At 37.1% G+C, this 27,812-nt stretch overlaps 4 protein-coding genes and 1 long non-coding RNA gene across 6 annotated transcripts; 1 reads left to right on the top strand and 4 right to left on the bottom strand.

Annotated features, from left to right (window-relative positions):
- Nucleotides 1-268: 268 nt before the first annotated feature.
- Nucleotides 269-2,455, bottom strand: LOC130728657 (uncharacterized). Its single transcript, XR_009015731.1, has 3 exons — nucleotides 2,096-2,455; nucleotides 1,050-1,992; nucleotides 269-666 (listed from the first exon to the last, which is right to left on the bottom strand). It is a non-coding gene; the product is annotated as an uncharacterized LOC130728657 (long non-coding RNA).
- Nucleotides 2,456-9,250: 6,795 nt separating this feature from the next.
- On the bottom strand, nucleotides 9,251-12,912 carry LOC130728656 (uncharacterized). The gene is made up of 3 exons (XM_057580182.1): nucleotides 11,054-12,912; nucleotides 10,284-10,961; nucleotides 9,251-10,206 (listed from the first exon to the last, which is right to left on the bottom strand). The coding sequence occupies exons 1-3, from the start codon at nucleotides 11,574-11,576 to the stop codon at nucleotides 9,422-9,424; spliced, it is 1,986 nt and encodes a 661-aa protein (XP_057436165.1). The 5' UTR covers nucleotides 11,577-12,912; the 3' UTR covers nucleotides 9,251-9,421.
- A 3,153-nt stretch (nucleotides 12,913-16,065) lies between these two features.
- Nucleotides 16,066-16,967, bottom strand: LOC130728655 (thylakoid lumenal 19 kDa protein, chloroplastic). The gene has a single exon (XM_057580181.1). The coding sequence runs from the start codon at nucleotides 16,903-16,905 to the stop codon at nucleotides 16,192-16,194; it is 714 nt and encodes a 237-aa protein (XP_057436164.1). The 5' UTR covers nucleotides 16,906-16,967; the 3' UTR covers nucleotides 16,066-16,191.
- Nucleotides 16,968-18,340: 1,373 nt separating this feature from the next.
- On the top strand, nucleotides 18,341-24,217 carry LOC130728654 (ultraviolet-B receptor UVR8). 2 transcript variants are annotated; one of them, XM_057580180.1, is made up of 9 exons: nucleotides 18,341-18,385; nucleotides 19,004-19,267; nucleotides 20,512-20,705; nucleotides 20,793-20,840; nucleotides 21,625-21,697; nucleotides 21,929-22,100; nucleotides 22,455-22,886; nucleotides 23,159-23,350; nucleotides 23,941-24,217. In XM_057580180.1, exons 2-9 carry the CDS (start codon nucleotides 19,015-19,017, stop codon nucleotides 23,990-23,992), a joined length of 1,416 nt encoding a protein of 471 aa, XP_057436163.1. In that variant the 5' UTR covers nucleotides 18,341-18,385; nucleotides 19,004-19,014; the 3' UTR covers nucleotides 23,993-24,217. The 2 variants fall into 2 exon arrangements, with proteins under 2 accessions (XP_057436163.1, XP_057436162.1); XM_057580179.1 differs by having other exon boundaries at nucleotides 18,371-18,503.
- A 798-nt stretch (nucleotides 24,218-25,015) lies between these two features.
- LOC130728652 (agamous-like MADS-box protein FUL-L) lies at nucleotides 25,016-27,577 on the bottom strand. Its single transcript, XM_057580178.1, has 6 exons — nucleotides 27,363-27,577; nucleotides 27,149-27,248; nucleotides 26,955-26,996; nucleotides 26,382-26,420; nucleotides 26,137-26,285; nucleotides 25,016-25,299 (listed from the first exon to the last, which is right to left on the bottom strand). The coding sequence occupies exons 1-6, from the start codon at nucleotides 27,404-27,406 to the stop codon at nucleotides 25,191-25,193; spliced, it is 483 nt and encodes a 160-aa protein (XP_057436161.1). The 5' UTR covers nucleotides 27,407-27,577; the 3' UTR covers nucleotides 25,016-25,190.
- Nucleotides 27,578-27,812: the final 235 nt, after the last annotated feature.

Here is a 27,812-nt window from a genome sequence, read left to right as displayed (position 1 = left end):
CATCGTCAACATATACTAAGTAGACAACTATTTTCAGAGCACATGTCAATGAGATCAAGCTATGAATACCAACCCCCCATCAATCTCATACACAAAATACACATGTCCCTTATCGGCCTTCGCAGAGATACGATGAAGCTATGACCAGATGCGAGATTAATCCACATCTTAACTTGATTTGTTATGATATGGACAATTAAGAATGACAGTATCACCATAAATACAAGTCAAAATGAGTAACAACACAATATCTTTAAAAAGTCCGAAATAAATTTTGTAGAGGAAGTTACTAAACACAGTACAAATAAGTAGAGATTGATTTTGAAAACCATGTAAACGACATTAAGAGAAACAAACTGCAACTGCAATAAGTCCATAACAATATTAAGAGGAAAAAGGATAAAGATACAAAATACCATGTACTAAGTACTAAGTCCTGCTAGGATTTTCTAAGTCATACACTAAAATATGATTGATCAAAAGCATGCCTTGACTCCAACTTACTGAAATCACGACTAAGCAAACACTACTGAAGTGAGAAGATTTAAAATTGTATAAATAACATTCTCTTCCAAATGCAAAGCTCTCTTCTTGCAATATCATCATTTGAAGTCAAGCCAAGACATTAAGCATAATTGTGTAGAGCAATCTTGCACCTTTCAAGGCCTGCACGAAAAAGAAAAGCTTATTTCAAATATCACCATATTATAAATTCTATAGGATCTTAGTTTGAGAACTGTTATTTCACCCCAGACCTTGGTTGTTTTTCGTATATAATTTTCAACCAAAATTGCCTTTGGCAATTCTAAGCAAACATGACATCAAATATTTTTCCTATCAACTAGTAAATTAAGTCTACCACCACACCTCATATTTCCTTGCAATTTCAAGTTTCAAACTTATTTATGAAGAAATATAATCACTTAAGAAGGAGGGTGCACAAGATAGGTTAACGAATCATCTCATACTATCATGTTGTACATATGAGTTTCAATTTTTGCTATGCATGATAAATAGTAATAAAATGGTGAAAAGGATTGAAGAATTACATACGCTAATTCTTATTGTCAGATACTATAGGTCATCGTCACTTGTCTCCTCCTAGGAAATCGTTCGATGGTCGTCTTCACTTGATTCCACAAAGTCATTAGGGAGTGATAGTAAACTCTCACTATACAAACCACAATGTAGTATTTTCCCTCTTTCGTCACCAAACAGCATATGGGGTTTGGGCCATTTTGTGCTCTAATCAAGAAGTCGCCATCCTTTGTCATCAACTATCATTAATCTTCCAAAGCCATATGAACAAAAAATTTCACCATGTTAAGTGATACATATTGGATAAATAACATTGCGGGGAATATTACAAGTAGAAAAAAAAAAACTTAGTCCAAGATGACTGCACTTTATAGTCTTTCATCATCCAAATGTCAGCCGTTGAAGCCGCATCACCCGGGTAACATAGGCAGAGAGACATTCTTCCATGACCCTCAAATTATACCAATATTTATTTTCTAATTCCTTGGCTAAAACTTGTGGCAAAGGAATCTCTGACAAACTCCTTTGTACCAAATGAAAGGCAATAATTACATGAAGTTTAGTTTCATAAGAGGTTACCAACCGGTGCAGGATTTCTTTCAAGAAGGCCGCAATTTTGAGATGAGCATAAGTACCCTCCTGGTAAGACCAGGATTTTGTTTTCATGGAAAAAATGTGAATAGTAGTAGGAAGATCAGGTACTTCCTCTGGATAATAGCCTTCAGGAATCACGATCATAAGAACAAGCAAGTAGTCATCTGTTGATTTGCCATACCCAAAACCAGTTGGATACATAGCAATCATCTCATCAAGACCAAGGTCGTCTGCAATTCTTCTCTGCTCACTGGTTGATGGATTCCATACAATGACATCACCTTGTGGATAGGCTACAAGAATAAACCCTCTACAAGAACCCACGAACTCAACATCACTAGGGGGTCAGTATCACGAGCCCTACGGGGTGGTGGCAGAAGCGGAAATTTGAGGTTAACTACATAAGAATCATTTCGAAGTGATGTTGCATCTACATCTATGGACTCAATTTCAGAATCATTACCTTTAGTAAGACATCGGTGAGTGGGCGAAGCAGCTAGGTCATAGTGAGATTTACCAAATTTGGAATCGGAAATGAGAGACAACCACGATTTGCAGACCGATTTGAAACGGAGAAGAGATCTCATTGGTAACCTCAGCAGAATTTGTGGAATCAACTCCTCAGGGAGATTGGAGAAGAGAGAGGGGCTCTCTCTGTTAGTTTGTTGGTGCTCGTTCATCTTTCAATGGTAGATTTTCAGTCTCTGATCGACGACAATGTCCTCGTCAACCTCGTCGGCGTTGAACCTGGAACGATTCCTTCAATTCTGTACCTGGAACTAGGAACGAATGTTGCGTTTGTTTATTTGATTGTATTCTCCGATTATCAACCATTCTCTTATTTTTATACTTGACTATTTGCTTGTTACGAGCATTTATGAAGGAAGACAAAAAATAATAATAAAAGTAATCGATAAATTCAACCACCTATATTTTGATAAGGGTATGTGTTATAAAATGGTCTCACTCTATTTTCAGTGAATTCACTTAATAGGGTAAAACAAGTATCTCAAGTCTCAACTCCCAAGTCTTGATAGAATTATTTTATTCATTTTATCAAAGTACATAATCCCTGGTAATAGTTAGTGAAAAATCCCAAAGATTTTTTGGAGACTAGACATAGCTTTAGAGGTTGCATTAACCAAGATAAATTTTATGTGTGACATTCTATTATTTATCTCTTTATTTATTTGTTGATCTAACTTAAGTGGAATTGAACAACGTTTCGAAGTTTATTACAATCTATCTAAACCTGAACTTTAGTTTTTTAACCAAAAGATCATTCTCCTTTAAAGTGTATATTCCGCATAGAATTTTAAGACGGCTAGAATGTGCTGAGTCTTATTAGAACGAGTCACAACATTAGAACGTGCGACAACATTAGAACGTGTTGCACAAGTTCTCTATTAGCACATACACATTCTAATTATTTTTGAAAAATAACTTTTCAACTTGCTTACTCAAAAAAAAATTCATAAACACAATTCAACCTCTTTGTGCTTAATTTGTTTATTTCAATTTCTTTTAAAGCACAACTTATGGGGTTGAACACTCAACAGTCACTACAAGAAAGCTTTGTTATTACCAGCAATCTGTTGGGCCAAAGAAAGTTAAGGCTTTGGGTGAAAGATGTGGTGTCAGATCCACTTATGACTTGCTCTTTAAATTCTAATGTAGAGTTTTATCTCCCAGTTTTAAACCATCTCCTTTTGGGGGTCCTCCCTGTAACGCCCAAATTTCTAAACCGGGGATCACATTAGTAACCCAACAAAATATGGGGACTGTTTTTTTTTCCTTTTCCAAACGATGATATTTCGAAAACAAAGGCCCATCATCACCCAAGCAATGGCCCGAGAAGTTCCAAGGTAAGCTGGTCGGGCACAATGTCGCATTAAAAGCCCTTCTTGCCTTCGAAGGAACAACCCGAGTTCTTACTTTAACTCAAATAAGGTTTTTGATAACATTTTCAAAACGATTCAATTATCATTTTAAGTTCAAAATCAATTCGATTAATCCATTTTAATCAACTTATCAAAAGCTTAGACCAGCTTATCATTTGATTTTCAAAACTCGTTTGAGTACTATTATTCAAATAAATAGTCCATTATCGCAATAATAATATCAAACCTAAATAATTAAATAAAACCGCTAGCGCAAAGATTTTAACGAAATAACGATGTTTGACAAAAATCCAACGGTAAATAAAACGAAGTTTATCAAATAACATTCCACTTTTGCAAGTGCTTCAAGCTTCTCGCCGCCTACCCGCAAGCCTCACGATCGACTCCTTGTCGTCAAGAAAATTCAAACTTCACCACTTAACGGCTCATCAACTAAAGCGTTAAGCGCCCACATAGACAAGTAGCAAACATTAAGGGTTAGCTCCAAAAACAAAACAACCAAAACTCGAATTCAAAATCAAGATAAGATATCCAATTTTGAATTCGAATCTCAAGAAAAAGATAACAAACTTTAAAATCATCTTAAGATAACAAGAAGATAGCAACAAAATTTCTATCTCTATCACTTAATAACAACTTCATAATCTTGATTTAAAGGATAGAAGATAAACAACTTATCAACAATTCAAATGTTCATATCAAAAAAGCAAAACAAGTGACCCACGACCACCCCAATGTCCAACAACATGTCGTTTTCAATTTCATACGACGAGATCAAATATGACATCTTCAAGAAATATTCAACACTTAAAACACTTAAAGCATGCCATAAAGCAATAATACAACAACATGGAAAATTCAAGTAAACAAATAAACGCCATAACACACCACCTTCATGTCAATTACATGCAAGAAAATAGAAAACAGGCAGACGCATGCGCTAATTAAGAAGCTACCATTACCTCCTTAAGTAGTAGTGCATACGAGGGAACCTCAACGAACGAACGAAGGAAAATCACTCTTGATCAACAAAGGGAGGAAAGGATTCGGCTAAAGAGAGAGAGATAGGGCACTTGAGGGTGATGGTGTATTTTTTTCAAGTGAGGGAGGTAGCTTCAGGGTTTGCGACTTTTCCACACATTGAAGGTCCTATTTATAAGAAAAATCTTAACCTAACTCTAGGCCTCCTAAATTTCGGTCACACACACTCTAAGAGGAGGAAATATTAAGAATTCACCCCTTTTTGCTTCTTCCCTAAGTCATGGTTCAATAGATTTCCCTTATTCTAATTTTTCGATAAAATCTCAGTAGATTTTCTTTCTGAAAATTCCTAAATTAACTATTTTAAATTTCCATCATATCAAAATTGATCAAAAATCAATGTAATGATATTCCCCCTAATTTAGAAGCCTCTCTAAAAATTTGAAACCAAAATAGTTTAATTTCCTTAATTAACAAGCAATTTCAAGTTTAATTAATTAATTAATATAAAGAAATTAAAAAAAAATCCGTAATTAAATATTTAATTACTTCTAAAATATTTATAATCATCCTCAGATGACTTTCTAATATTTTTACAACCCATCTTTTAATTTTTAAACAAATATCTTCAAGATACAGTTTCTACATGACCTATTTTAACATTAAGTTAAAATAAATACATATCAGTCAAAGATTTATTTATTTTTTATTAAAAATAATTATTTTAAGTCATATCATACCTAATATTAATTTATTTCAGTTTTATATCCTCCTTTTCAATTTTTTAAAAAATATTTGATCTAGATTTATAGAAAAACCCCTAAACAAATCCAAAATAAATTGTCTAACACGCTTTTCTCTCCCCTAGTCATCAATCTCGAAAATTATAAAATAAATAGAGTTATTTCAATTTTATTTTTATTTTTATGACTTATATTTTTAATTAAATAATTATCATAAGTCTAATTCTAATAAATGTTCATTTATGTCATTTTACTGACAACTGACTAACGACAGAAATGAGAATTTTTTTTCTAAATAATGCAAAAAATATTTTTAATTAGCAAAAAGGGGTACTAAAAACAATATTTAGCAAGATGGGGTACTTTGTTGGGTTCCGCAATTAATGTTGCGAATTGCAAGTCTGAAAAAGTAAAAGCTGATTGGGAAATGATGGGTGAATGATGGGTTGCAGGGTGATTGGAAAATAATTGCCTTATGATTTTGGCCGTGTGTGGGAGCCGCATGTTTTCTTGCGAGTCCAACTTGAGATGCATGGGGAAGGGCCACGTGCTGACTGACTGACTCGAGGAGGAAGGGCCACGTGCTGACTGATTGACTCGAGGAGGACACATTGATGGGGAGTGGGAGCCGCATGTTTTATTGCGAGACCAACTTTTCAGGGTGAATGATGGCACAATGATTCAGGTGATATGGGGCAGGGTGGCAGGGTGGCAGGGGAACAAGACAGGACCCGTGAGTCTGGCTGCATGGGGAAGGAACGTGGCAGCTCTGATTTGACCATGGAACCGCAATAAATGTTGCGAATTGTAGTGTTTTGTGGCGGTCTCCAACCCCTACAAATAGACCGCCACTCTCCCAACTCCCTCAACTCCAACTCCCAAATCTCTTAACTCTCACAACTTTCTCCCAACTCTCGACCAATTTTCTCTCAACTCTCAAAGTGTTAATTTCTTTGAACTCTCCCCCCTCAAAATAAAGGTATTTTCTCTACTCTTTCAACCTTTACTTTGAAATATTTTTTTAATGGTTTTGTTAATAATGATATAAGTAAATGACTAGTTTTCATATGTGACTTGATTATTATTACTAACTATATTGTATAACTTTTATTAATTATTAGCATTAAGTTTTGTTACTTAAATTATTTTAGAATTATTATCATTAAGTTTTGTTACTTAAATTATTTTAGAATTATTATCATTAAGTTTTATTAAATTATTTTAGAATTATTATCATTAAATTTTATTAACTATCATCTTTTATTCATTATGTTCAATAGGTATTGTAAATGGCCGACCAAGAAGTGGTCAAATTGGGTCCGAGGAATGATAGTGTGTTGTATTTGCAAAAAGATGGCAAACACGTGTCTGTTGGTGCGTGGAACCAAATAAATAGAATTCTGAAAGTGAGAAAATATCGGGATTTTCGAGATTTTATTCCCGCTGAAATTGTAGGCCACCTTCGTCAAGCCGGATTTTACGAAGCTGCCTTAGCTGGGTCTCTGAAACTTGACAAAGTTTTAATATCAGCTATGGTGGAGCGATGGAGGCCTGAGACACACACGTTTCATATGCCGTTCGGAGAGTGTACTATCACTCTGCAAGATGTTGCTGTTCATCTTGGCTTACCCATTGATGGGAATCCTGTCACCGGAGTTACTTGGTGTGATTGGTCTGAGCTTGTAGAGGACTTGCTCGGAGTGGTGCCACCCGCCAGTGCTATCAAAGGAGGTGGCTTGAAGTTGGTTTGGCTGGCTGAGCAATTTAATTTTCATAATCTAGCCGGTGCCGACCCGATACAACTTATGTATGCTGCAAGAGCATTCATCTTGCGACTAATTGGTACTTTCTTACTTTGTGACCACACCGGTTCACATGTCCCTCTTAGATATCTCATTCTCTTACGAGACTTTGAGGAGACCGCAAAGTATAGTTGGGGTTCAGCCGTACTAGCACTTCTCTATCATGAGTTGTGTTATGCAACTGGTGCTTCACGTACAGAGATTGGCGGCTGTGCTTATTTGATACAAGTGTGGGCATGGCTAAGGATTCCAGGAATCGGCCCGGATCCACCGAGGTTGCACCGTGGCCTCCCACTCGCGGCAAGGTATGCACATAATTTAAATAATAAATTTCGTTGTTAATTTCATGTCCTTAAATTCAAACATTACAGTTCATTCATTTTTTATATATTAAACAGATGGAGGGACCCGGATCCGGAAAAACCAATAAAGTGGGCAAAGAAGCAAATCGAGTGGTGGCGCACCAAACTAGACGATTTGAGTTCTAATGACGTGAGTAGCTTGTCGGACTTTGTTTATCTTTATTTTCATTTAAATTCTTATCCTTCTTGTGTATGTAGTTTGTGTGGAAGCCGTACTCTGATCGTGTTCTCAATGGGCTTCCGGAACGTTGTCGAGAAAACATGCATTTATGGAGAACTGTGGTGCCAATGGTACTCTATCACATTTCAGAGTGGCATCAACCGGATCGAGTTATGCAACAATTCGGGATGTTTCAACCTGTACCGGATGCACCGTCTCAACTTAATGAAATGCATGATATTTCTCTAAAAGGGAAGGAAAAGCAGGATTGGGTACATAACATGCGTGGTTTTATACAGCTGTGGTCGGAGAGGCACCAGAGGTTGGCTAACCAACCCGAGACTAATACTCTTGTTGGGCCAAATGATGAGTACATGATTTGGTACGACAAGTATTCCGTTCGTTGGTTGACGCGTGCGGCTGCAACAAGGGGGCAAATGGTTATTATTTTTAAATTGTTGTGTTATTTTTACTTCTGTATTCATATATGTGCGTAACATCCTCACTCTGTTATTAATAATGTAGGCTATGCGCGTTCAGCATGTATGGTATGGACTGACACCTGAAGGTCGCCCACTATACACGGATCATGACCTTCAGAACCAAGCTGCTCGTTGCCTTACACTTTGCCATGCAAGTGACAGGATATCTCATCCCGCTGCATCGGTTCCTAGCTTTCCTATGGAGTTTACACACGCAACCACAAATGACATACCGCCGACTGGAAAAGAAGAAGGGGAAGGTCTTGGAAGACGGCGAGAATCTCAGATTCCCGAACATGTTATTATTCAGGGGGGAACACTACCACCTCCACATGGACAGTACTCATTGTACCCCCTTGATCTGAATGAGACATACCGACCATACTATTATGGGGCGGGGTCATCTGGGGTTCATGATGATCAGGAAGAGACACCGATGCAGATGCCCGAGACTCAAACAATGTATGGATCTCAGCCATATACTCCCTCGGCACAATTTGATGGATCCATGTCTCAGCCATATATACCAACACCGCATTTTGACAGTTCACAATCTCAACCATATGTGCCGGCACCGCCTTTTGATGGATCACACTCTCAACAATTTGTGTCATCAACAAATTTTGTTGGTGAACAGTCATTTGCCGGGTCACAACATGGCTATGACAACTTTCAGACACCGCCAGTGCATATGCAGGACGTTAGTCCAGATACTTGGAATCCAATGGGTGACTGGGATGGTGTTGCAATTCGTGAATTGCTGGATCCTCCTCAACCGCAATTCTGGCAAGATATAGACCCTTCGCAGCTCCAGCAGACACAGGCTAACTTCCAACTGGACTTGAACCGTGCAGCTGCAGGGGGAGACCCAGATAGGCCATACCGGGATGCAAGAGACCGTCCTTATCCTAATTGTCGAAATTGTTAATTTGTTGTATCATTTACTTATAATTAGTGAATTTAAAGTTGGTGTGTAATATATTTTAGACTTTTAAGTTTGGGTTTATATATATATATATAATATAGATAGTTTATATATATATAATATATATAGTTTTTATATATATACGAGTATTATATAGTTTATAATAAAAAATTAGTTTATACATTAAACTTTTAGTTTATATATATATATATATATATGTATATAGTATACGAGTATATAATAATACTATACTATTAAATTCTTTCTTTCTTGTTTTGATATGCACTAGCATCCAATTCATATTAAGTTAGAAACAATAGTAATGAGCCAATGTTTAAGCTCTAACATAATTATTTCTCACATGCATTTGGACTACACTTCAAGCTTACACACAGTGATTAATTTAAGAGCTTGCACAATTAAAGCAACATAATTATCTTTGTAGTGACACTGATCTCCGACTCGGCTGAGATTGATTCTCCCTTAAGTCCATCTCATTTCTTATACGGGTAGACCTTGGACGACCCTTCTTCCGTATTTTGGCAGGATCTGGAGCAATTCTAGGCCCAGCTCTGGGCGGCATGTTCAGATCATTCCCAATGGGGTACCACTGCCCTGAATACGCATCCACAATGTTCTGAATCGTATAAACAGGGTCCACATATTGAAGATAGTCTAAACTCTGGTTGGCGCACGCGGCGATCACATGTGAACAAGGATATTTGAACGTCTGGAAGCGCCCACATTCGCAAGTTCTTTCATCTAAGTTCAGTCGCCACGTATAACCACTGCGATGGTTCTGCTGGTTGAATCCCTCCTCTACTTCGAACCTGGACCTATCTATGCTATACGTCCGCACAATGTGAGACTGGGCAATCGTCGCATTCTTTGTCATGGCCTCCATGACCTTGTTACAATATATGTCGCCGGCTCTTTGTTGTGCTGCTGCTGCAGAACCTCGCTGCACAAAATATTCCACAAGCCTGCCATATGTGCATTTAACAAGTGCAGTGATAGGCAAGTTTCTAGCACCCCTAAACACTTTGTTCACAGCCTCAGATAAGTTCGTGGTCATGTGGCCATACCTACGACCTTCCACATCACACGCTCGGCTCCATTTCTCATTACTGATGTCATTTATCCATTGCCGGACAGCTGTGTTGTGCCCTCGAAACGCCGCTAAGCGTTGCTCGAAAAGATATGGGCAAGGCTCGTAAGCTGCACATTTCAAACAAATTTCAATATTCCATATTAAAAAAACATCGCATTGAACTAATGAACAGACGCAAACTTACCCATATTTATCAGTTCATTTTTTTGCTCTGTGTTGTGAAACCTGTTGTTGAAATTACTGGCAACGTGGCGAATGCAATACACATGAAAAGCGTTTGGTGGCTGCCACCCGTTAGACGGATTCCCCACTGCTGAGAGAATGCTAGCGTGTCTGTCTGATATTAGACATATCCCTTGTTTCTTGGTGACATGCACACGCATCAGACGAAGAAACCACGTCCAAGCACCGAGTGTTTCTCCCTCCACAATTGCAAAAGCTAAAGGCAACACATTACTGTTCCCGTCCTGTGTCGTGGCAATAAGCAAAGTTCCACTATACTTTCCGTAGAGGAATGTGCCATCAATTTGTATCATTGGCTTGCAATAGTTGAATGCGTCACAACATTGTTTGTACGTCCAAAACACTCGACCAAATTTCTTGAAATCAGGAACAACATTGCCATACTGGTCCTTATAGTCAGTTGTGACAAACTCGTAATGGGATCCAGGGGAAAACCTCAGCATATATTCCAACCACCTAGGGAGCAGGTCGTAAGACTCCTCCCAATCACCGAACACGCGAGCAAGTGCTTTTTGCTTCGCCTTCCAAGCTTTAAAGTATGACACCATATAATTGAGTTGACCACTTATCCTCTCTTGTATGAGGGAAATAGGGATAGTTGGTTGGGCACTTACCATGCCTAAGACATAAAAGAAAAATAATGTATGTTAATAGCAATTTCATATTTGTAAATGTGTAGCGAAATAATAATCATATGTAAGCAATATATACCAAGAATGTAGTTGGACATGAAGGTGGACGTCATCTTCTTGTGGTCTTGAGAAGTCATCGCATTTAAGCACGTATGCGAACCCCCCCATTTGGATATGATCCATTTACCAATTTTCTTGGATAGATGTGCCCTTATCCTCCACGGGCAGCCATCTACGGATTTCTGACACTTTGCAGTAAAGTACTCTGGCTTGGATTCACTCATCTTATAAGTTTGATTTAGTCTAAAACAATAGTGTAACAAGGCATCCTGTACAGCACGCTTGTTTTCAAAAATCAACCCTTTACATAAGTCATCACCTAGCTTCCATGATCCATTCACATCCGTTTCAGAATAAAAATCAGTTTCTTCATCTGGGTGATCCCAGTTAATATATGTATAATGCGAAGAAGCACTCCAGAATGGGGCCGTGTTTGGGTGGCCTATAAAATTATAGAAATATATCAAGTACCATATATTTATAAAAAACAACGCTTGATGAGATATGTTGATTGTACATACCTTAAGTTTCAACATTGACATTCACTGGTGCCGCAGGTTGATCAGCAGGATGAGGTGCCATCCGAGGCTGAGGATTAGCGTGTCGGTCTCCCTCATCGTCTGTGTCAGACTCGTCACCTCCTTCTTGCATTCTTTCATCTTCATTGTGGTCATCGTCTGAAGGAATGACTTCACCGTCCACATTATCATTGTCAAGGCGGTAGTCATAATCATCGCCCAAATTAACTGCGACATCCGAAGGAACGACGATATTGGTCTCTTCAATACTCATAACGCTAAAAGGCACAGTATATGGTTCTGCAAGAAGCTCCTCATCAACAACATGTCTACCACCGTCTTCAGTGGGTCTCGGTTGAGTAGACGACAGATACGTCGGCACTGACATTGATGAACTTCCAGCTTCAGTAACTTCAACATACAGCTCCAGCTGAACCATATATGACTGCTGACTAAATGCATCCATCATGACTTGAACATCAACATTATCAACTATCTCAAAATGCGTAAAAAAAATGGGATTCGGTGTCGTCATAAATCTAGAGCTGACTCTAGAAATCATCTGGTTCCTTTGCAGCTTCAACCTTTCGTGGATTTTCTTCTTCAAACGGTCGAAGGTAATGTTTCGCTTCAGATGCATGGACCTTCTCCGACCTTCGAATATGGCACCTTGGTCGCCATGGACAACCCTGCCATCGTAATACACAAAAGTAATAACTTGATCCATTGCAAAGGTTTTTTTCGTTACAGAAACGTTCTGAAATGCAGGAGATTGAAGTTTTGAAAATATTGAAGTGTATTTTTCGTAGAAGAAAGTTATGAGGCTCAGGAGTTAACTTATAGTGTTTTGAATTCGCAAAAATAATTGAGAATCCAGTCAATCTCGCTTATTTTGTCATTTTGTATATCCTGAATTCGCAAAAAAAATTGAGCATTCAATCTTAGCCATTCCTTTCCCTCCATGTCAGTACTGCCACCTGAAAAGCACCTGAAAAGCACTTGAATTCGCAGGTAAAGTCGCGACACCAATAACGTGCAACCTGCCACCCTGCCACCCTGCCACCATCATTGACCATCATTCCAACTACATGGAAAACGCAAGAAAACTTGCGAATCCAATAACGTGCAACCTGCCACCCTGACATGGAAAACGCAAGAAAACTTGCGAATCCCACCATCATAAAGCAATGATTTCCCCAATCACCCTGCACCTCCCAACGCAGTCAGACCTTTTTCAGAATAATAGATGGAAACGCAACAAAACTCGCGAATCCCACTAAAAGTACCCCATCTTGCTAAATAAATTTTTTCGTGCCCCTTTTTGCTAATTAAAAAACTTTTTTGCATTATTTAGAAAAAAAATTCCATAAATGAATCTTATGTTGTTATTCAATATCTAACCAACAACAAGGCCAACATCAACAATGATGATTTTAATCATAATAAATTTCGCACATCATGCATTTGAACATTCGCATAATCTTAACGACAATTAATCAATCAACAACACTCAATTCATGAAAACAGGCAACATACAATGATCAATCAATTTTATATATTTATCATAATAATAATAATATACTAAATTCATAATAATTTATTTAATAAATTGAGGGTCTTACACTCCCCCTTTGAGGGTTACTTCTCCTCTGCCATGGAGGCCTTTCCTGCTCTAGGTATGTAGTTTTCTCCCACAATAGGTGGGTTATATTCCACATTAGGTGGATTTTCTACCCAAATAAGTGGGTTTTCTCTTATTTTTAGTTTGGTTTTTCCACTCTTTTGTGGCCACTTCTGTTATCACTGCCCACCGTGTCGCCGCCATGCCATCTCCCCCGTGCCGCAACCACCTTTGCCTCTTTCATCGTCTCCTCCTCTACCCATCTTTTCTCTCTTTTGATGGTTTTGCTTTGCGGCCTCCTCACACCCGCGACCCTCGCCTCCAACCACCAACCACCAGCCGTGACCACCATCGTCTTCAACAATATTCACCGCTCCCTCCTTTCAGATCTAATCTTTTGCTTGTTCTGAGGTGTTGTGAATTGCTGTGGTTGTGGACCTTGTAGCAGAGTGGCTGACGGTAGAGCCGACAAGGTTTTGGAGAAGCGACATATAAGCTTTCATATCAAATATTCGCTTCGTTCACAGAAGATCAGCGTCTGGGTTAAGCTGTAGAGCCGACGTCGTTCCACCTTCGCCGTCTTTGCCTTCGCTGGCGTTTCTGGATATCTTACTTTATGTTGAGTTTTTGGGCTATTTGGTGAAAGGCTTGGTGGCTTTGGGCTTGCAAGTTGTTTTATTTAATCTCATTTAGCTAATTGTGTTTAAATGTATAAATGAGTCTTATGCTTAATTGCAATGAACTTTCTTGTAAGTTTACTGTACTCTAGCTAGCAGGCCCTTGTATTGCATACGAAAATTTGTTTGGGCTCTGTAGAAAAGGCTGAATTTGTTTGGCTCTTGTAGCCTTGTACTAGGCATGGCCCTTTTCAATGAATGGAACTTTCTCCTTTGAACGAAAAAAAACCATATCCTTTCTTTGGCCCAACAGTGGTATCAGAGCTGATGGTTGTTTGACCATGTGACTGGGCCTCTGAGACTCAGCAACACAAGCTCAGAATGACGACCTTTAAGGTTCTGGATGAGTACAAGCCCAACTTTCGTTTGAGATGGACTCACACTTGAGGTGAGATTGTTGGGAATTCAAGTGTGAGTAAGTCTCACATTGGAAGTTAATGATAAGTTTGAGTGGTTTATAAGTGTGAGAACCCATACACTCATTGTCTTAAGGTTTTGGGTGAAAGATGTGGTGTCTGATCCACTTATGGCTTGCTCTTTAAAGCCCAATGTGGAGTTTTATCCCCCAGTTTTAAACTATCTCCTTTCTTTGGCTCAACACAATCTTCTTCTGTCCGTCGACTACAGGTAAAAGCCCTAGCTAATGACACGTTTTCAACGGCATAATGTGTCGATAAAACCTCGTTGGTAATAGTCACGGGTTTTTTTTTCTTTTTCGAAATCGTCAGTAGCTTACTGCCTATACACAACACCACCAGTACTAAGGGTTTGTTTAATAGTTACTACTATCATTTTTCGACGAAGGACTATTATTAAACTCACTTATAAAATCAAGGACTATTTTAACCATTAACCCAATATAAAATATTCCAGGTGGAAAAAAAAACTCATAATAGGGCGGCACTAACCAAGATGAATATTTCTAGGACCAGCAATTTCATGGAAACTAATGGAATATTTGAATCAATTTATTTTTGTTGTAATCAATTATGAAATCTAAAAGCTAGTCACAAAAGCTTCTTTTTAGAATTGACTTTGACTTCAAATACGTTTTACAAGGATTTCCAAACATAAACTGAATGTCACAATTTTTTTTGAAAACTCCCTAGCTCAACTGAATTTAGGACTAAGGACAACATAAAAGGAACAAGGTTTTTAAGCAATCAACAAAAAAGCAAAGCACAAATTAGATTTAAAAGAACCCCAAACCGAACATCACAATTTGTAAAGTAGTCTCTATTTTCCCGGCAAAAATGCTTGAAAGTTTCAAATTAGAAGCAACTATACCAGAAATGCAGGCAATTTGACATGCAATGAAAATATCAAATTCATCATCACAGGACAAATACCATCCTCAGTTCAAAATTGCAAGAGGCAGTCTTTATTTCCTGCTGGGGAGAGTCACGGCGAGGACCCATGGGGCAAGGCCGAGGGGAGACACCAAGGAGATCTTCGACACCACATCTTAACCCAAAACCTTAAAGCATTAGATTTATGGGTCCATCTCCTTATAAACTCTCCCTCTTGCATTGACTTCTCCGATGTGGGACTTGACTCTAACACTTGATTCCAACAATCTCTCCCTCAAGTGTGAGTCCCTCAACCACATCACCCATGGTCCTCCCATCTGCGAAGGCTATCCACCCTTGTACCGTCGTTCGTTGCTCAACGAAACCTGCTGCCGAGCCACACTGCTAGGAAGACTTTCGACACAAGTAGCCGTCATGGTCCCCCATGAACTATCGGCTCTGATACCACTTGTTTGGGAGAGTTGTGGCGAGGACCCATGGGGCAAAGCCGAGGGGAGACACCAAGGAGATCTTAGATACCACATCTTAACCCAAAACCTTAAAGCATTAGGTTTATGTGTCAATCATCTCCTTATAAACTCTCTTTCTTGCCTTGATTTCTCCGACGTGGGACTTGACTCTAACACTTGATTCCAACATTTCCCATAGCAAAAATGCTTGAAAGTTTAAAATCTGAAGCAACTATACCAGAAACGCAAGAAAATTGACAAGCAGTGAAAACATCAAATTCATCATTCATAAGACCCCATCCTCAGCAAATACAAAACATACAACCAAAACACAAATTAGATGTAAATCAACTCAAAAGTCATAACCACACAAAATCCAAAATTGCAGGAGCTAGTCTTTATTTTCCATAGCAAAAATGCTTGAAAATTTAAAAGTTAAAGCAACTATACCAGAAATGCAAGAAAATCAACAAGCAGAGAAAATATCAAATTCATCATCATAAGTCATCGTCCTCAGCATATACAAAACAGACAACCATTTTTATTTATACAGTAGAGAAAAAACTAGAAGCTAATTAATCATCAAAATGTTCCCCCAACTGTCTTAAAAGACTTGTGAACATGTGTTAGAATGTCCTTATCTTTATTCCACTCTGGATTAGGAGCATTAACAAAATGAGCATAAAGCTTGTTTTGAGCACAAGTCACTGAGATCAAGCTATGAGTACCAACCCCATCAATCTCATACACATAATACACTTGACCCTTATCATCCTTCACCTCCTCAGACTTCACACTATTTGCATCAGCAATCAAGTCCTGCAAATTCACATCAGACAGTGCCAAATTGCTCAAGACCGCATCTTTAGGAGCTAGCTGGCGAAACCCAGAAAGGAAAGTGAGGTACTCTTTCTCTGCCCTCTTCTTCGGGTTGTAGAATTCACTGTCAGTTCCATTGGTACCCTTTTCAACCTTTGAGACCAATCGCTCCTTCCAACCCTCAGGGACATCGTAGACGTACTCAGCAGAGTCCTTCTTGCTGGAGTTGCCGCCGTAGCCGCCGTAGTTGGCAGCGCTGGCAGCGGTGCCGTAGTAGACTTGGTAGTCTGATGCTAAGGAAGGTGGGGGTGCGGAGATGAGGATTGCGGCTATGGCTGCGGCGGCGGTCAAGGTGGTTAGAGGTTGTTGTTTGCAGGGGAGGAGAGAGAGCTTCGGTGAGGAAGAGGAGGAGGGTGGGGTTTTGGTGGTGGATGAGGAGGAGAAAATGGCGGATGGTGATGAAAATATGGTAGCCATTGATGTGTTGGTGGTGTGGAATTGTTTTCTCTGGTGTTTGTTTTGTCCATTGAAACGTTTGGGAAGAAAATGTGTAGTGTAGATTTTTTTCTTATCCACAAGAGAATAGGATTGGGCTTACGTGGCAAACAATCAAACTCTAGGATTAATTGAGTGAGATACATTATTCAAGAAAAGTTTATTTGAGTAACATATAAACGCTTGAACAAGTCTATCAAGAGAACTTATGGAAATTACTTTCCATCTATCTATAAACTATTTTGAATACGTTATAAAAATTTGTTAAGATAGTTAAAAATGAGCTCAAAATAGCTTATAAGATTATAACATATTTGCAACTCATTTTAATGAGAATTATGTTACGTCCAAACGAATATTACGAATCATTGTTACATAAGGTAATTAATCACCATTCAAATGGTTTTTATTAATGAATTTGTTTCAAATTCAATTTCGTAACATTATTTTTCTCTTTTAATAAATTTTTTAAAGTAATTTATGTATAAATGTTTGCAATTATAACCGTTTTATTAAGTTACTTTCTTACAACATCTATTTTCCTTTCACTCTATTTGTTTCCACATTTACTTTAAATTCAAATTATATCTATTTCTCATTATATCGTTTATCATATATCTTATTTTTCTTCAGCAAGGTGTTGAGTATTATAAAAGGCAGATTTTTTTTTTAAACTGTATCTTATTCTGTTTCTCTTGCAAAATTAGGGTGTGAATCTAATATTTTCCTAAGTGGATTAATTAACTTCCCTAGGTAACTTAGTGTGTTTATATTTTAGTTTAACTTGGATAAAATCACATTCACTCTAATCACTGACAGAGAAAAAATTGATATCATCATCTTCCTCTCCTTACCTTGTTATGGCCCTTTTTTAGTAAGGGTCTTGCCATAGCCTCTCATCATATGTGTTCTTATTTAAGTAGGCATGATTTCATTTGGTGTCACTGAAGTCGCATTTTTGCAATGTTAGATCTCTATGAAAGCTGTAGATATTACAAACTCTATTAGAATTGGAAGAGTTGTATAGATAAAGAAGTGTTTAATATAGAAAAAAAACTATTTTCACTTATAACTACTTAACTTATTGATAACACTTCGAGTTTAAGCGCTTTTGTATGACTTTTATTGGTTTAGATTCTTGTAAGGGCTTAAGTGAAAATGCCTTGTCTTTAATTGCTTATCATATTGTAGTGTAGTATAATTTTCTGAATTTTGTTCGCGTTTGAGGTAAGTGTTGTTAGACGATTGTGTGGAGTTATAATATCTTTAAAAAAATCATAACTTTATTAATTTCATACGAGAAAAATGAAACTTTATTAATTTTATATTTATATTTATTATATTTTTATATTTAATATTTAATATTTAATGATATAAAAAACAAGGAATCTAGAAAATTCCAACTTTGTGGTGACTTTCAGGAACCGAGGAAGCATGTGATACCCTCACCTGCGCGACACTTGTTCGTGAAGCATTCTTCCCTCCTTCCTTTCCTTCCTTCCTTCCATCCATCATTCATTCATTTGAACTTCTTCTTCCCATTCTCCATTTTCTCTCATTCTCAAGTCAATTTTTTTCCCGTATGCTACTTCTCTCTCTCCCTCTTCAATTTCTCACACCATGCTTCTTTTCATTCCAGTGATTCTCACAAATTGCAATGGATTGATTGCTAACCCTACTTTTCACCCTTTTTCTTCCAACCCCATTTCCCAAAAATTGAACTTTCTTCGTTTTAATCCCCTACCCATTATAGCTTCTTCCACATTTTGTCTTAATCATGAAAATTGACTTATTATTTCGCCATGGTTTCCCCAAAGTTTTGATCTTTGGTGACATAGAAAGCATCATCTAAATTGGGTTTTTTTTTATATTTTATTTATCTGTTTAACTTGGTCATTGAAATGCTTGAAGGGTGTTTCATCATTTTAGCTGATTTATTATTCTATAATTATCACTCATATCACGTGTTCTAGACTTTTTGTTTGTATGGTTAATTGATTACATGTAGATGTAGTTGGTGTTTATGTTATCATTTGATTGTACTTTACAAGTTGTTCTTAATTTGACTTTGCATCTTAAGGTCAACAATCCATGGATATTGATGCAATTTTTGGGGCCATCAAACCTGTGAACGTTCCAAGGAAGAGTGCTATTTATGTGTGGGGATACAATCAATCCGGGCAGACAGGTCGAAAGGAGGAAGACGATCAGTTGAGGATTCCAAAACAGCTTCCTCCTCAGCTGTTTGGATGTCCAGCTGGTACCAATGTCCGGTGGTTGGATGTTGCTTGTGGTCGCGAGCACACAGCAGCAATAGCCTCTGATGGCTTGCTTTATACTTGGGGTTTGGACTTTTTACTCTTATTTGTTTTACTGATTGTTCATTGACTTCATTCATTTAAACACACTGTTTTTAAGTGTTGGAGCTTTTTTCCATGATTGTTATTTCTGTGACCGACAACGGAAAAGAAGGAAGAAAAGGGAGCGGAATGCGACTCGACAAGAGGGAAAGTCCTCTGAAAGCCGTGTTATTTAGGCAGTCAAACACATAAAAATAATGACAAACCTGGTGCTATAAAGCTCCCGCTATGCGCGAGGTCCAGGTCGGGTCAGGTCCACTTTGTGGATCTAATGTAGACAGCCTTACCTTGCATTTTTGCAAGAGGCTGATTCCACAGCTCAAACCTATGACTGAAAAGTCACATGATAGTGACCTTACCGTTGTGTCTAGGTTCGTCCTCTCAGTCAAACATATATGAATTAAATAATTTTAGATTGAATTTCGTATCCATGATTAGACCCTGATATGGATTAAATGAGGCGGTGTCATCGAAGTGGTGGCTAAGGGATGCCTACTAGGGTGTGTTGGACCTCCTTCTTGGAAATTGCAAGCAAATGTCTCAACCATGTAACTAAGTTCATGGGACTTCCCTTCCCTAATTCAAACGTATACATTGAGTTTTAGTCCAATGTTCAAACGTCAGAAGCACAGTTGACAACTGACATGTATTTGTTAATGAGAGAGTAAAAACAGTTATGTAATTCGAATTAGTAACCACAACAAGTATTATTGGGCTTTGTATCTCTAGTGCGAAGATTCATGCAGTAAGCTTATTTCACGCACTGAAAACTCAAACCAGGGGATGTTTTTGTTGGTTTGGAAAATAGAGGGACCAAAATTGCAAGTTTAATTTTAGGAGTGGGACATACTCTCATTGATTAATGGTCTTGCCAGAACTGGATTTTAGTATTCTACTGTGGCAAACACGTGTATGATCAGTGTTCTCACTACAATTCATATATGGAATTGATATGTATCAGTAAAGACTATCTTTGCCCTGCACCTGCAGTTCTTTCCTTATTGACAATTGTGATTAGAATTCATGGCATTTGATGATTTTTACTAATAGGGAACAATATGCATAAGAATTAAATAGCCTTTAATAACTTTTAATTTGTTTTTCCTTTTTTTAAGGTACGATTCTAATTGTATGTTTGTTCGCTATTACTGATAGTTCATATAGCAAATGGTTTGAAAACATGAAAGTGCCAAGTGTCGAAGATTCATGCATATATTTCATATATTAGGGGCTAATGACTTTGGTCAATTGGGTGATGGAACGGAGGAGCGAAGGAAGCATCCTAAGAAAGTAAAAGAATTAGAGTCAGAGTTTGTAAAATCTGTATCCTGCGGAGCACATTGTTCTGCTTGCATTGCAGACCCTCGTGAAAATGATGGTACCGTCTCGACTGGAAGGCTCTGGGTGTGGGGCCAAAATCAGGTAATACTTTTTTAAGGGTTAATGCTTGTTATAATATTCTTCATTGTCAGAAATCCTTCATCTTCAACTTATTTTTTTATATTTCAGGGATCAAATCTTCCTAGATTGTTTTGGGGGGCTTTCGAACCTAACACAGTAAGTATTTATGTCTGAGACTGAGTTTGAGTGCATACCAGTATATTTATATGTATATATTTGCATGTATGTAAACATTCATAATGACTAAAGGAAATAATGCGTGATTTATTTGATTTATTTGATTATTTTGTTATTTTCATTGTTTATATGGAAAAAGATCGAAATTCCACGTTCTATTTTTATTTTACTAGGTAGAGAGCTGTGATAAAGAAGAAGTACACTTAAATAGGAATCTTTCCAAGCAATGCCTAATCACCTGCCTTTATTTTTACTCCTAGAGTCAACCCCACCATAAAATCTGACTACTGGTGTTGGATATACATAGAGATACTTTTGTTCTTACACATTTGTTACCCATTATTTTTTGCCATGCCTTACTATGATTTTAGGTTCTTCTAAACATTGTCTATTGTATAGTTTATACATTACTTTTGTACTCTGTAATATGCTCAACATCACTTTTTTCCACCATATGTAAAATCTATTCGTTAGGTCTAATATGTTCTGAGGCCCATGAAGGATGATAATTGCTTCTTTGGTGTCATGTAACTTCTTCCATGAATGTAATTCTTTCCTGTATTCTTGTTTCCCAAATTTTTGTTAGCCTTGCTAGGAATTATGATATATGAATACCTCTATTCTCCTAGGTTTGAGTTTAATTTTATTAAATGCTATGTAGAATGCAGTCTCTCTTCCTTACCTTTGGGGGATACAATATTTATATGTTGCAATTTTTATCTTGTTTACTTTTCTCCTATCATTCATATTATCATACTTACAGATTATTCGTGAAGTGTCATGTGGAGCTGTCCATGTGGTTGCTTTATCTGAGGAAGGCCTACTACAAGCTTGGGGTAATTCAGTAATTGCCTTGCTTTGTTCGCTATTTTCTTTATAAATATATTATTTGTCATATTTGTTTTGTAAATTTTATGTAATAATTGCCTTTATGGAGTTGACATGGTTAGAGGCTTATAAATTCACTCAGCATTAAATGTAGAAAAGTAAATCAAGCATTCACAAAGTGGGTTTCTGCTTTCATATGACCTACTAATCAGGTTTTTCTCACTGTTTTCATAAACCAGGCTATAATGAGTATGGTCAACTTGGCCGAGGTGTTACTTGTGAAGGACTACAGAGGCCTCGTATTATAAATTCTTATGCTAAGTTCCTTGATGAAACCCCTGAGCTTGTGAAGATTACCACAGTGTCATGCGGGGAGTACCACACAGCAGCCATTTCTGATAAGGGCGAGGTGTAAGTGATTTGAAGGACTTTCTTGATGGATATAAATTTAAACATGAAATTGTGGTTTTCCGCATGACACATTAGGGAATCTCACATCAGGAGACAAGATGCAATGGAAATGCTGTTGAGCTTAGTAATTTATTTGTGTGTTTGCAGAAGATACTCAATCTTTGTTTAGTTTCTTTTGCTCATTTGATTTAATACATGAACACAATGGTGTATTTATCTAGCCTAAGGAATAACTTGTTTTGCTTATATGTATTGTTTGGGATCCATAAACAATATTAAAAGTGATTACTTATGGAATTTAGCTTCTTGTGATAATATTTCGTCACTTTTAATATTTGTCCTTCTACCTTGCAGTTACACATGGGGGCTAGGAAATATGGGCCAGCTTGGGCATTCTTCACTTCAGTATGGGGATAAAGAGTTAATACCAAGGAGGGTGGTTTCCCTCGATAGTATTTACATAAAAGACGTGGCGTGTGGTGGTGTACATACATGTGCTTTAACTCAGGGAGGAGCTCTTTATGCTTGGGGTGGCGGTCAATCTGGACAGTTAGGCCTTGGTCCCAACACCGGATTGTTCTCGTGTGTTGCTAATGACTCTCAGACGTTTTTCCGAAACATTCCGGTTTTAATTGTTCCGAAAGGCGTGCAACTCATTGCTTGCGGACATTCCCATACTCTTATTTCTATGAGTGATGGTCGAATTCATGGATGGGGTTACAATAATTATGGTCAGGCAGCCAATGAGAAATCTACATATGCTTGGTATCCATCACCAGTTGACTGGTATGTATTTCTAGCTTAAGTAACTTCTTCATTATAATAAAAATAGGGGCAAACTTGGTGCTATAAAGCTCTTGCTATATGCATGAGATCCAGGAGGGGCCGGACCCACTTTGTGGATCTAGTGTAGGCAGTCTTACCTTGCATTTTTGCAAGAGGCTGATTCCACGGCTTGAACCTGTGATTGCATCGCACAACCTTACTGTTGCGCCAAGACTCGCCCTCAACATCTTCATGATAGCATAGTTTTTTATTTTAAACTTCCTCAATCACAGGTGTGTTGGGGAGGTTAGAAAACTAGCTGCTGGTGGGGGCCATTCAGCTGTGTTGACTGATGCTTGTTCATTAAAGGAGTTGTGTGAGTTTGTACTTGCTGAGAGTATGACTTTATCTAATGCTGCTAAAGTTGAGGATATTGCATACAGAACCGGCTCAGACGCCTTAGCTCGCCTTTGCGGAAGACTCAGGTACTTCATGTGATACATGTGATTCTAATATGCTCTTCAACTCAATTAGAGTATCATCAGTTTTAATTAGGATTTGAAAAGACTAATAGTTAACAATTGGTAATTCATTTTCAAAATGATAAACTGCATACTTTGTGATATCCGTTATCTGAAGTTCTTTTGGTAATAAATTTATACACTCTCAAAGTCCTTCTTACCCATGTACTTCAAAGGGAAAACGTGGTGCTATAAAGCTCCCGCTATCCGGGAGGTCCTTGAATGGGTCAGACCCCACTTTGTGGATCTAATGTAGGCAACCTTACGGTGCATTTTTGCAAGAGGCTGTTGATTACACAGCTCAAACTTGTGACCGCAAAGTCACAAGGCAACAACCTTACCGTTGCACCGAGGCTCGCCTTGTTCTTACCCATGTACTTAAACATACAAATACAATTGAACCCTAGGAGGACTCTTCTATACTGACACACAATTCATGTTTTTTGCCTTCATTTATTTGTCTCTTGCCTTATTATGATATTGGTTCTTATTTTTCGCTTTGGTGCTTCCTCAATGAACCAAATGATGATGCAATGGAAACAACTTCATGGCAGAGAGTATATGCTTGCTGGTGATGCTCATGAACAATACAAGGAGATGAAATAGTAAATCCTGACATAGCATGAGTATTAATAATGATTTGTTGTATTCATATAATGTAATATGTGTATTTATAATTGTAACATTGTTTTATTTTAGCAGAAGGAATCATGTAATATATGTATTTTTACTTAATGCCAAAACAATATGTATTTTAGAGCATATTGAATTGGCCTCTATTAAATCAACAGACCATTAACTCATTATGAATAATATCTCGAACTTTCAGAATGAGCATTTGATCTACAATGCAGTTCCTGGCCTCAAGCATTCTGAGCTTAAACTTCAGATGTGATTTCACTTTATGCTTTTTTTGAAGTGTATTGAAGTTAAATTTTGTTCATGAGAAAAGGTACTGAAATGGTTTTTTTACTTTTTTTATATCATATAATGATTTTTAAACATGTCTTGAATTAGATTTGTAATAATAAGCACAAGAACAGTATTTATGTCTTTTTAGGATTCTGAGGGTAGCCTTTAATCAACTGACTTCGACTTTCTGGCAGATTTACCCAATTTAAGAGGAATAACTTCTTTTTATTCAGAAAGATTACAGTTATCTTATTTCAGAAAGAAATAAAAAGACCAATCGTAATAATAATAATAGGGCAAATAACATAAATATAGTTAGATTTTTCACAAGTGTATTCTTTTGCGTCCTAAAAACTTTTTGTTGTTTGTATTCTCTCTAACTATATTTCCCCAAGAAAGAAAATATAACACGAAAATACCGGATTTACAATTTCGAAAACTTATACTTTATGGGGGTGTAAGTTACAATTAAATTCAATCTTGCCTTTCATCTTTATCCAAACTCGGTTCATAATTAGATGAAGCCCTGAAGCCATTGAAAAAAATTAAGAGCATTATGGAGGAAAACTCTTAGGTGGACTACCATCTTACTAGTTTGCTATATATATTTTCTTTGGCATTTTCTAATTTGAATCCCATCATGCATCATTATTGTCAAAATAATGGTGCACCATTTGTTTTGAAAAGTCTCAGTGCACTGCAGAGCCATTACCTAAATGTTATTCTACAATAGCAGAGACTGCATTCCCATTGATATAAAATATGCATGAATGGCACATCCTTTACAAAAAGATAGAGCAGATTTAAACTCAGGCATGTAGCCACTCTAACAGAGTTGATGTCTTAAAATTACATTTATCATATTAGTCACATACTTGACAGAACCATATGTCTAACTAGTTAGATGATGCAGCATCCATGGTGGGATGAGAGTACCACTACTGGGGGCGATTCGAGCTTCAACCGTTTCTTCCAGCGATAATCTTGCTTGTAAAGTCTCACTGCATCATTTGGACACTTTGATCATCTCAAACAGTGTGTCTAGTATGTGTTAGTAAAAATTTCTATATATATGCATATGTAGTTTCTAAGATCATATTTGCTGTATTTAGCAAAATTCTCTATATGCATGCATATGTAGCTCCTAACATCATAATGGATCTTCAGACAGTTTGTTTCAGCATGAAAGTCTAAGATTAAAGGTAGCTTCTACTAAAATGAGAAACAGTTTATATCCAGAGGATGAAATAATATGCTGTGTGCAATTTTTTGTCCATATTTATTCAATTTTGTTATTGAACAACCATTTTCCTTCCAAAATTGGAGACATGAACATTGAATAAGTCAGGGTATTAGAATACACTACAAATTATGTAAAGTTAAGACATTTGGACCATAGGATCATCACACTAACTTATGGCTTAAACTGTCAGTTTTATTTTATTTCTAGCACAAACTCACATAGTGACATGTATACAAGCAATGCAAACATTTTCTCCAAGGTATGTCAAAAATTAAAAGGATTGAAACCTTCTGTTCCCAAACAATGTCTCATGTCACACCAATAAAAAACTACCATGTAAGTTTGTAATTGCCTCACTCATGCCTCTTTGAATTGACTTGACAAGATTTCATTGGTGAGATATGAAATTGAGACGCCACTTAGGGACAAAAGATCTTGATCCTGTTAAAAACGGTTTTATTGCTTAGGTTGACATTTTGATCACCCTTATGCTTCAATTGTATTCTGCATCACCAATAGCTAGAATCTACATCCTAAGGGTTGTGACCTTGTCTACAAGACATGTTTAGAAGAGAGAATCAAGATAGGTATGTACCCGTGAGTTAGAGAAGGAAACTGTGTTTGTGGTGGCATTAGCTTTGGAGAATATAAGTTGGAGGTGGATGAACATTGTTGGCCTGTGGTTTCTGGGCAGCTCTGTGGTCCTTCATCAGTTAGTTTCTTTGTCTTCTCTTTCTCCTTCATCTAATCATAAATGTAATAAAAGTTAGTTTTTTCTTCAATCATTTCTTGGATAGAAGATTTAGATTGAAATGTTAATAAGGAATATGTAACTTCCACCTTTGCTAGCTTGCTGTTTTGCTCCTGCAACGCCCTTGTCTGTCATATGCACATAAAAAACATCTTATAAATTTCAAATGTTTTTAAATCTTCTTAAAGTAATAAGAAAAATAGTTCTAGATCACTTATAGAAATTTAAATTAATAAATAAACTCTACTACGAAAAAAAGTCTCAGAAAAACAAAGTAGAAACAGTGACATGTAAGATTACTTTCACTGATGTCATCCAATTAGCTTCTCTCTGTATGTCTGGAGATACTTCTACAATTGATTTCATAGCTGAAATCAATTCTGAGAAGAAACTTTTGTGAATAACTTATGAGTGTAAGAATTGATTCTAAGATCGAGAAGCTATCAAAACATCCTATTTCTTAAGGTATGAAAGTCATGTAACCTTGTAATACACGCAAGCGTTGCTTTAAGAAGTATTGCACATGAAATTCTGTTGCAAACTAAACATCAAAGACTCTCACTATAGACTTTCAGCTATTCCATGTTGTTGTTAGCATCTAATTTACAAGCATGCAGTCTTGGCAATTCTTAATATCATTCTCAACCCACAAAAAATCTTACCTTTTTATGCATCTCTGAGATGTTTTGATTCATAATTTGGTTCTGCAGAAATCATATTGATCAGTCAGTACTCTAAGATCAACTAAAAAAATGTTACTTGTCTAATGCTATTTCTTTAATTTTAAGATTACATTTATTTTCTTCTATTGTTTTTATCTTCTCATTTCTTGTAATTAATAGTAAGCATTCTTTACCTTTCTTGTTCGGATGCGCTTTAGAGATGTGTCAAGCTGTTGCTCCAAACTCTGAAGCACTTTAGTACTCAAGGGATCCAAATCTTGTCCCACAAAGTTCCTACATTAAGATGAGATAAGCTATTATAGCATGCTTTCCATAATACTGTTGATTTTGAAGCATGACATGAAGTGATTCTAGAACATCTTACAAAGAATCTTATAAACAAGGTACCTTATGTTCCTCTCCAAGACTTGAACTTTAGCAGTGAGCTTCATGTATTCGAAAGACCAGTTTCCCTTCAATCAAATGATCTTCAATTATACTAATGTGACTAGCATGGAAAGATAAATTCATATTTATGTACATTCATCATATGCATGACAAGAACACTTGGCAATTTGACCAATGGGGATTATTTCAGCACCAATTTTTTTTTTCTTAGGTACTAGTGATGCTGATTTTGATCTAACACATATATTCTTAACGGGAGGTATTCTTATGGGGCCAACTCTCCCAACAAGTTTTTTTACTCATACAGTAAGATTCGAACTCGAGACCTTACTTAAGGAAAATCGAACATGTACCACTGAACCAACCACCATTGGTAAACCGGTGATACTGATTGATTATCAACTATTGTTGATTATTAGTAATAATTGATATAGTTCAAACATATTGTGA

This window comes from Lotus japonicus, chromosome 1, assembly GCF_012489685.1.
Source record: "Lotus japonicus ecotype B-129 chromosome 1, LjGifu_v1.2".
NCBI lineage: Eukaryota > Viridiplantae > Streptophyta > Magnoliopsida > Fabales > Fabaceae > Lotus > Lotus japonicus.
Note: the sequence above shows the minus strand (reverse complement) of the source record. Positions and strands in the feature narration are given on the sequence as shown.

Bases quoted from the DNA above. Each gene is read 5' to 3' on its own strand.
- LOC130728656 (XM_057580182.1), bottom strand. From the start codon at position 11,576: ATGTCAATGTTGAAACTTAAGGTATGTACAATCAACATATCTCATCAA. The intron at 10,962-11,053 runs GTATATATTGCT...TTTATGTCTTAG, and splicing joins CATGTCCAACTACATTCTTG to GCATGGTAAGTGCCCAACCA. The intron at 10,207-10,283 runs GTAAGTTTGCGT...TGAAATGTGCAG, and splicing joins AAATGAACTGATAAATATGG to CTTACGAGCCTTGCCCATAT.
- LOC130728652 (XM_057580178.1), bottom strand. From the start codon at position 27,406: ATGAAGCTCACTGCTAAAGTTCAAGTCTTGGAGAGGAACATAAG. The intron at 26,421-26,954 runs GTAAGATTTTTT...TGCATATGACAG, and splicing joins TCTCAGAGATGCATAAAAAG to ACAAGGGCGTTGCAGGAGCA. The intron at 26,286-26,381 runs GTGGAAGTTACA...ATTTATGATTAG, and splicing joins AAAACAGCAAGCTAGCAAAG to ATGAAGGAGAAAGAGAAGAC.
- LOC130728655 (XM_057580181.1), bottom strand. From the start codon at position 16,905: ATGGCTACCATATTTTCATCACCATCCGCCATTTTCTCCTCCTCATCC.
- LOC130728654 (XM_057580180.1), top strand. From the start codon at position 19,015: ATGGATATTGATGCAATTTTTGGGGCCATCAAACCTGTGAACGTTCCA. The intron at 19,268-20,511 runs GTTTGGACTTTT...TTCATATATTAG, and splicing joins TGGCTTGCTTTATACTTGGG to GGGCTAATGACTTTGGTCAA. The intron at 22,887-23,158 runs GTATGTATTTCT...CCTCAATCACAG, and splicing joins TATCCATCACCAGTTGACTG to GTGTGTTGGGGAGGTTAGAA.